An 8,802-nucleotide genomic window follows, 5' to 3' on the forward strand; every position below is an offset into this window, starting at 1 on the left:
AGCCCAAGAGCCTAGCTTCTGAGACAGGAGGGCTCTTTAGCCTGGGCCACCCTGGCTCGCATTAACCTCCTCCTGGGTACAGAAGGTGTGGGAATTTGGGGTCAGAGTTCTGGAGCCTCACTATACCCTGCACTCTGGATAAAGTCCCCTCCCTCTCCTTTTTACTGGCCGCTCCTGTGGCCACAGCCACAGTGAGGGCTTGACACTTTCTCCATGATGACCAGTCTCTCTCTGGGTCCCTGTCCTCCTCTCCTGACCCTGGCCCAGCAGGATAGGTCTTTCTCCACTTGGTGGGAGCTCAGGACTTGGCAGGGTCTAGTGCAGCTAAATCTGATGGAGGTCCCCTCTGAGACCCTCAGAACTGGAGGCCTTTGCCTGCCCTGCAGGGAACCTTCTACCTCAAGGGTCTCCTCACAGCTCTGGAGGGCTGTTCCTTTCCCACTGTTCCCTTGGCCCAGCCTGGAACCCGCTCTCCCTGGCTGCCCAGCCTGAGAACTCAGGGACTCCTGGTCTGATATCCACCTCCCTTCTCAAGTGCCAAGGCCTGAGTCCATCAACTAGGCTCTGTGGGCAACAAGGGTTCACACAGGTGGTAGAATCGTCCTCTTAACCTGCAGCTCTGACCGTGTTCCTCCCCTGCTCCAGAACCTTCATTGGTTCCTGCCTGCACAGCTCAGTGGCAGCTTTTCTGTCTGAGTTGACTCTGCCCGTGTCTCCAGGACCCTCTCCAGTCTCGCCCTGCACTCTCCTGCAGCCTGAACCACCTGTATATCCCCAGACAGCCCTCACTTCGCATGGCCAGGATGCCCTGCCATAGCCCCCTGTCTGGAAGACTTCCTGCTCTCCCACCCTGAGCGGCTCCACCCCGGCACACCCATGCCTACCAGTCAGCTCCCCCTTCATGAGAGCCCGCCAGGGTTGCTCCTCTGTTCCTCTCTGTCTGTGCCATGGTTTCTCTAACCTACCGCTTGATTCTACAAACGCTCAAAGGTGCCAGTGGTATATCAATGTCACTAATCACTGGAGACAAAAGGATGAACAAAACTTGGTCTGCCCCTGCCCCTGCCCCTGCCCCTGCCCCCACCCATGCTGGCGGAGGACCAGGAGGGATGGACACGGATGTAGTTGTGGCTAGCGCATGGGGCAGGGTACATGTTGCATTCAAAACTGCGAGAACAAACGTCGGAGACTTTCAGGGGTTCAAAGATGTTGCTTTATTGGCCAAGTTTAACCTGCGCAGGGGCAAACTCTCAGGGTGTCCAAGGACACAGTGCCTGCGAGGGCTGCAAACGAGAGTTGCGCCAAACGCTTACAGGCTCAGGGTTTTATAGAGGCGCCAAGCAAGCTGGATACAGAAGCAGATGTGGCGGTTAGTGATTGGCTCAGGGGCACAATGTGGCAGTTAGCGATTGGCTCAGGGGTACAACGGGGCTTCACATTATTGGTGAGTTTACCTCCGTGCTCTCTTACTTGATTGGTTAGTTGAGCTCGTGCACAGGGGCAAAATTTCCTTCCCTAGTAACTGTTCAGATGGCTATCTGCCTGACTGACCCTGCGCTGGCACACCCTGTTCTTCAGGTGTGTCCCGGAGCCTCTTTGCATTAGTTAGCAAAACAACTTTTACTTCCTTATAGCTGCGCTCTGGCTAGTTCTCCCTTGCCCTCAACAGTACACATGCAACTATGTAGCAACCTGGAGGAGGGTCCCCCTGACTCGTTTTTTCCTGAGGGATGTGGGAGAGAGTTCATGGAGGAGGCCATATTTGAGCTCCTAAAAGATGAATAGTTGTTTGAGATGGAGAAAGTGGAGAAGGGTCTCCAAGATAATATACAAGAAATTTAGAATATTTTTCTGTTTACCCCACTCCCGATATCAGTGTTACCGTTTTAAATATTTTAACACATCACTCAACCCCGTGAGGCATTGTCCGTATTCATTTGCAGAGACGGTGCTCATCTGCACTGGGCCAGGTCCGTATGGCTTTCCTTGCCTTTCAGACTTCCTGTCTGTATTTCCTTTCCTTCCTCCAAAGTCCCCATTTCAGAAGGACTGTCTTGGCTGGAGTCCTGCTGGTGACAAGTTTTCAAAATTTTGTTATTCTGTAAATGTCTTGATTTATCTTCATTCTTTACTGATATTTTGCTGAATACAGAATTACACTTAGGGCCGCCTCCCTGGGGCATAGTCCGCAGGACACCTCCTCTGAGTCCACCTGCTTCTAGAAGGAAGAGCCAGACTTCTTGGAGGTCAGTCTGTTCAACAAGTGGGAGCCCAGGACCTTCTGCATGATCAGCAAAGACAGCTTGCAGCGACCTCCCCAAAGGAGGGCTTCATCTCTGTTTTGGGGTGTGATGATGACACCCTTTGTCGCGTTGCATTCCCAAGGCACGCAGGTAATGGGGCTAGCTGCTTGACACATGGTAACAGAACCAGCCCTAAAACTGAGATCTCCTTGATCATGAACTCCATAAAATCCTCTTCCAACCATGCTCAGTGTGGAAGGCTGGACACGCACCTGGTGGCGGCTTCAGGGAGCAGGGGCAGTTGTCACAAAAACTTACCCACCAACTTCTTCATGGATTTGACAGACAAGATGATGACATGCACCTAGTGACATTGTGTGCGACAGAATTAAAGCGCTGTGAAGGATGAAAACCACTTTTCATAATTTATGGCATTGCTGCCAACGTTAAAACCGCAGAGGTTTGCCGAGCCTCCTTCCAACATCTTGGTCCAGGAGAAGAGCTGCACCCTGTGTGAGTGTTAACAGGAGGGCCGGTGATTAGTATTCACACTGCAAAAGCAGACAAATTCTTGTAAGACTGTACCCCCGGATGCCACTTCAGATAAGGGAACTCAGGAGTTGAAGATTTTAGCTTCAGTTATAGTTGATAAGTGTAAGTGATGAATGCATGTGGAAAGCTGTTGTCCCAGGAACTCAAATATATGACCCTCATGACTCCTGGAGGTTGGCAAGCAGTTCAGCCTTGTACCCCAGGGGTTCTGCGAGTGGGTCAGGACAGTATCTGAGCCATTGTGTTCCAGGGAGGGAACATGGTGATGCAGATAAAGAATTATTGACCAGCAGACAAAGAAATACTAGGAAAATTGTTGTCAGACTGCAACTCTGAACTGATTAACATTTTTCCAGCCTCCTTACCTACCCTTTTCTTCTCCTTATGAAAAGATCAGCTTGAGATGAAATGTTAAGAGGGTTTTTAGGGTACATAACCTATGGACTTCTCAGATTTCCAGCATCTGAAGAAAGTTCTCATAAAGATCCAATCCTTGCCCTGATCAGTATGGCTTAGTTGGTTAGTCCTTGTCCTTCAGAGCAAAAGGTTTGATTGTTGCTCAGGGCACATGCCTGGGTTGTGGGTTTGGTCCTCGGTTGGGGTGTGTTTGAGAGGCAACTGATTGATGTTTTTCTTTCACACTGATGTTTCTCTCCCTCTCTCCCTCCCTCCCTTCCCCTCTTGCTGAGACTCCCCCTGCAACTTTGTTGAATATATTAGATCGACCCTGATTTTTTTATACTGATCTCCAACAAACACAGTATTTCCTGGAAATAAAGCTCTGCTCAAAGAAGGAAGAGAGAAGAAGAAGAAGAAGAAGAAGAAGAAGAAGAAGAAGAAGAAGACAACAGGAGGAAGGAGGAGGAGTGGAAGAGTGGGGGGAAGATGGGGAGGATAAAAAGGAGGCTATGGAAAAAGATCTTTTCTCCAGGAAGCTAAAAATAGAAATTACCAAATAAATGGACTTTTTGGCATGACAGAAACAGTTGGTGGGAGTTGGACAGAATATGAATTTGAAATCTACATCCATGGAGTTTTAGTGTCTTTCAAATGACTTTCAAAATAATCTTATTTCCTGGTATAGCTCAGTGGACTGAGCGCGGGCCTGTGAACCAAAGGATCGCAGTTTGATTCCCAGTCAGGGCGCATGCCTGGGTTGCAGGCCAGTTCCCGGCAGGGGATGAATGAGGCAACCATACATTGATATTTCTCTCCCTTTCTCCTTCCCTTCCCCTCTAAAGATAAATAAATAAAATCTTTTTAAAAATCTTATTTTGGCAAAAAAATTTACATGAGTTAGCTGTTTTCTTTCAGCACATTTCCATTGTTGCTTTTCAGAAGAATGCTGACAGTCACCAGCTCTTTAAAGAAGATCTGTCCTTTGGTCTCCCCTTTGTTACATTTAGGATAGTCTCTTTGACTACACTGTTGTGAAGATTCTCTACGGGGCATCCACCTGCGGATTTCTTTTTTATTCATTCTGTTGTGTTTGTTTTGTGATTAGGAATAATTTTTGAAGATTATTTAAGATCAAAAGGGTGGGTATTGTCCAAAACATACCATCTAAGACTTGCAAAGAGGCAAAAGAGATTTCTTGGTGCCCTCTTGGTATTGTCTAGCAGATGCTCCAAGGATTATCTGACTTTATAGGGGTGTACTCCTTTAAACGACCTTTCATGGACTAGGATGCTTTACAGCTCTGCAGGTGTAGCTGTGAAGGTGTAGAAAACTGATAGCTATGCAAAGGATTCCTGTCCACAGTAATGCACATGATTCATATTCATAACAATGTGAATGTTCAGTAGAAAACATAAGTTTCTGTGAGTCAGATTCTTCCTTGGAGCAATCCTAATGTCTTACTGGTTCCTTCATGAATTAATGAGCCCAGTGAAATTTTTGACATATGTTCACTTAGGAAAAATTGTAAAGAAAAAATTCATAAATTAATTAAGAATTCCATTTATTAAGTTGTTATTCTTGTCTGTTCATCAGAAGAAAGTGGAAAAAATATTCTTCAGCAGTAAAACCAAATCAACATAGATACTTGTCAAAAACCTATTTTTGAGTTATTAAATCAAGTTACAGAAGAATACATACTGAATAATTAAATTTTAAAAATTATGAAAACAAACAATAAATTATTTAAGAATTATATCTTCAAAAATATTAATTAAAGCAATGCAAAAAATTTAAAACTAAAATATAGACTCTAAAATGTTAACAGTACTTATCTCCAGGTCTAAGGTAATGGATGATTTTCATTTTCTTCTTTTTGTTTGCCTCTGACTTTAAAAAAAAACAGATAAGAAACTAAAAAGAAGATATAACATATTCAATGCATGTAACAAAGAATTAATACCCAAAATATATATAACAAACTACAAATTAAGAAAAGGCAAACAATATCTTATATTGTCAAATACATCATTTCTTACTCACGATGATAAATGATTTACATTATTATCTTATTTAATCTTTCCAACAACTCTGCAGTGTATACTATTTTCTCTCCATTACCAGATGAGGAAACTGAAACACAGAAAAATGACGTAACTTGCTCGTCATCACTGAGTTAGCAAAGGGTAGGTAGAGCAGGGATTAAAACACAGAAGTTCATCTAAGGGTGATCAATAGTGGTGGATGGACACTTGACTTGGGGTGGTGAACACACAATACAGTGTGCAGGTGATGTATTATAGACTTGTACACACACCTGCAACCTGTATATTAGCCAGTGTCACCCCCAATAAATTCAATAATGTAAAAAAAAGAACACAGAAGTCTGACTTGAGAACCGACTACACTCACTTCACAATACTATCAACAATCTCATGAAAAGATGTTAAACTCACTAGCAAGTAGGGAATTACAAACGAAAAACAAAGCAATGTTGCCACTTTCCATCTATGCAATAGATAAGAACATGAAGATGTTTGAGATGCATGAGCAACATCAAGTGTTGATGGGAATGAGAGGTGTAGATGGGTATAACTACTTGGAAGAACAATTTAGAAGTATCTGGCAAATTTAAATACTTTGGTTTTATGATATGCAAAGTTCACATATACATAAATTCTGAAAAAATACTTCTATACAGAGAAATGTCCAAAGACATTATTGCAGAATTATTTAAATAGTGAAGAATTGAGAATAAATGAATGCTCAATAGCAGAAAAGTGGCATGTGGTGTATTCAAATGCTTGTCAAAGGGAACATACTAGGCCTGTAATTATCAAGTAGGTAGATGTCAGAAACGTGACCTTGGCATCATGCTAGCATTAAAAAAATTAAATTTATACAAGAACAATTCTATATATTCTTTATCTGTGTGATCGTGTGTAGCCAAAACTGAAAAATATACTGAATAAACTTCAGTTTAGTTAGTGATTGATTCAGGGGAGTTAAGAATATTCAAAGAACATTTCAATTTTCTCTGAATCACTTAATCCTTTAAAAAAAGACTAAATATAGCAAAATATTACTAAGTGTTCATGTTGGAAGGAAAAATGGAGTCTTTGTTATATTATTTTCTATAATCTCTATGTGACTGTCTCTTTTGTAGAGAGAGATATATGCATACACATATATAATTATATACAGATATATATAAATGCACATATTTTTATTTTATGAAATATATATTTATTTTCTCAAAATCAAAGTGAAATTAAAATGTAAAACCATGACAAAGCCAGTTTCAGAAGTTGAGTCCAGACCAGATTAATTATTAGCTATGCTGTTATACAGCTATGTCTAAAATAATCATAGCTTAGATTTTAGAGTATCTAATGCAAAGGGCAATGCGAAATATTATTTGTAAGTGTATGGCTGTCTTTCTGCATAATCTATCTGCTCTTCATGTCATTTCCATCCCTAAATCCTTTACACTGTGGAAAATCACATGGACATGTTAAACATTTGGCTGCCATCACATTGCACTGACCTGAACTTACAAAGGTGAGGAAAGAACCCAGGAAAAGCAATAAAGCAATGACCTTGAGCCAAAAGGCAGGGTATAGTCTTTGCAGAATAGTTCCTTTGCTTTCAATACTTAACTGAGTCATTGGGTGGTAACAGCCTAAAGTTTTCCAACCAATGGGGAGACTTTCAGTTTAGGGGTGGCCACCCCCTCTCTCTGTGGCTCACAACTCCAGGAAGGCTCAAGTTGATGCGAACTGATGTGTTTTTATGAAACCACATGAGACCCATCAAGTCTGCTCATGACTCAGGACAACTGTGAAACATTCTGGGTCACTGAGCTTTCCCTCTGCCACCAAGTACCTTCAGAAAGGCCCCCTTTACGTCCTTGTTCCGGAGGCTGTAGATGACGGGGTTGAGGAAGGCAGAGACAACGTTGTAGAACAGGGCTAACTTCTTGTCCCTCTCTGGGTCGTACCAGGAGCCAGGCCTCATGTACATGATCATGGCCGGCCCATAGAACATTGTGACCACAGTGACATGGGAAATACATGTAGAAAAGGACTTGAACCTCCCCTGGGATGAGCGGATCCTCAAGATGGAGGCAAAGATGCAGACATAAGAGGCCAGGATGAGGGAGAGTGGTACCAAAAGCAGGATGAACCCCAAGATGAAATCCAACTGGTCATTGAAGGAGGTGTCTGCACAGGCCAACTTCAGGACAGCAGGGACCTCACAGAAGAAGTGGTTTATCTTGTAGGGACCACAATAAGGCAGACGCATGGTGAAGACAGTGTAGATAAGAGCCCCAGCTATGCTAATGGACCAACAGACTGTGACCATCTTGATACAGATGGCACGGCTCATGAGTAGAGTATAGTGGAGGGGGAAGCAAATGGCCACATACCTGTCATAGGCCATAATGGCATAGAGGACACACTCAGCAATGCCCAGGACCAAGAAGATGAACATCTGGGCTACACAAGCTCCCCAGGAGATCATCCTCCTTGGACACACCATATTAACCAACATCTGGGGCACGGTGGTGGTGACATAGCTCATGTCCACCAAGGAGAGGATGCTGAGGAAGAAGTACATGGGTGTGTGGAGGTGTGAATCCAGGTAGATCAGGGTGATGATGAGTCCATTGCCCAGAAGGGTGATGATGTAGAGCAGGAGGAAGAAAGTGAACAGGACCGTTCTGACCTGTGACTCACTGGAGAAGCCAAGGAGAAGGAACTCGGAAACAGAGCTGTGGTTCTTTTTGCCAAGGCTCTGCATGGTGATCTGCTTATTAAAGACAAAACAGGACTTCCTTGTTCTGTCCTTGGCCTTGTGGGAGCGAGGACACAATTGACAGAAGTTGAGTCACACACACAGCACCTTGCACAGAAAGTTGCACAGAGGTGGACAAGCCTTTGTTGAGTTGGATGAAAGTGGAAAGGAAGCTAGGGCAGCTCCAGCACTGGGCAGTAAGTCAGGAGATCTGGAGGCACACCTGTACCAGAATATAGGCTGTCTGATGGCTCACAGGCCCTTCTCTGGACAACACCCTCATCCAGAGAGGGCAAGGCACCTATCTGGTAGCCATGTTTGTAGCAGGGCACCCAGCCAACTCCTGGCCCCTGCCAAATTCTACCAAGGTTGTACACTTATCCCAAACTAGAAGACAACTCTCTGCTGAGGATTTCAAATGGTGACACTGAAAGCCTGTGTGAGTGGGCTGTGGGTGCCTGCGACACTCTCAAGCTAGAACTGATGAAGTGGTAACTCAAAATCCCAGGGGAGCTGAAGCTGTAGAGAAGAAAAGGGGAGGCATTGCATCAACGCCAGAAGAGCAGACATGCTGGGAAGCAGAGAAAAGACCACACAGCCCTGAGCAGCAGAGAGGATGACTGCTTGCTAACATGCCACGGCAGCTCTTCCTGAATGTCCCACAGTTGTCAATTACCCAGCTATGTGACCTTGGGCAAGTCCCTTCACTTCCATTGGCCTCAATCTCCCCATCCGTTACATTGAGGTGAAATATCTGTGGCACAGAGTAATGGCAAGGAGCATATGAGATACTGTATGTCAAGACATTTATATA

At 44.1% G+C, this 8,802-nt stretch overlaps 1 protein-coding gene and 1 pseudogene across 1 annotated transcript; one reads left to right on the forward strand and one right to left on the reverse strand.

The window, feature by feature from the left end:
* Positions 1-1,393: 1,393 nt before the first annotated feature.
* On the forward strand, positions 1,394-2,820 carry LOC118977597 (protein N-terminal asparagine amidohydrolase-like; annotated as a pseudogene).
* Positions 2,821-7,046: 4,226 nt separating this feature from the next.
* Positions 7,047-7,994, reverse strand: LOC118977627 (olfactory receptor 2A12-like). The gene has a single exon (XM_037032577.1). It carries the CDS (start codon positions 7,992-7,994, stop codon positions 7,047-7,049), a length of 948 nt encoding a protein of 315 aa, XP_036888472.1.
* Positions 7,995-8,802: the final 808 nt, after the last annotated feature.

The sequence above is a fragment of the Sturnira hondurensis genome, unplaced genomic scaffold (genome assembly GCF_014824575.4).
Source record: "Sturnira hondurensis isolate 20B ecotype Veracruz unplaced genomic scaffold, ASM1482457v3 Scaffold0021490, whole genome shotgun sequence".
Classification (NCBI taxonomy): Eukaryota; Metazoa; Chordata; class Mammalia; order Chiroptera; family Phyllostomidae; genus Sturnira; species Sturnira hondurensis.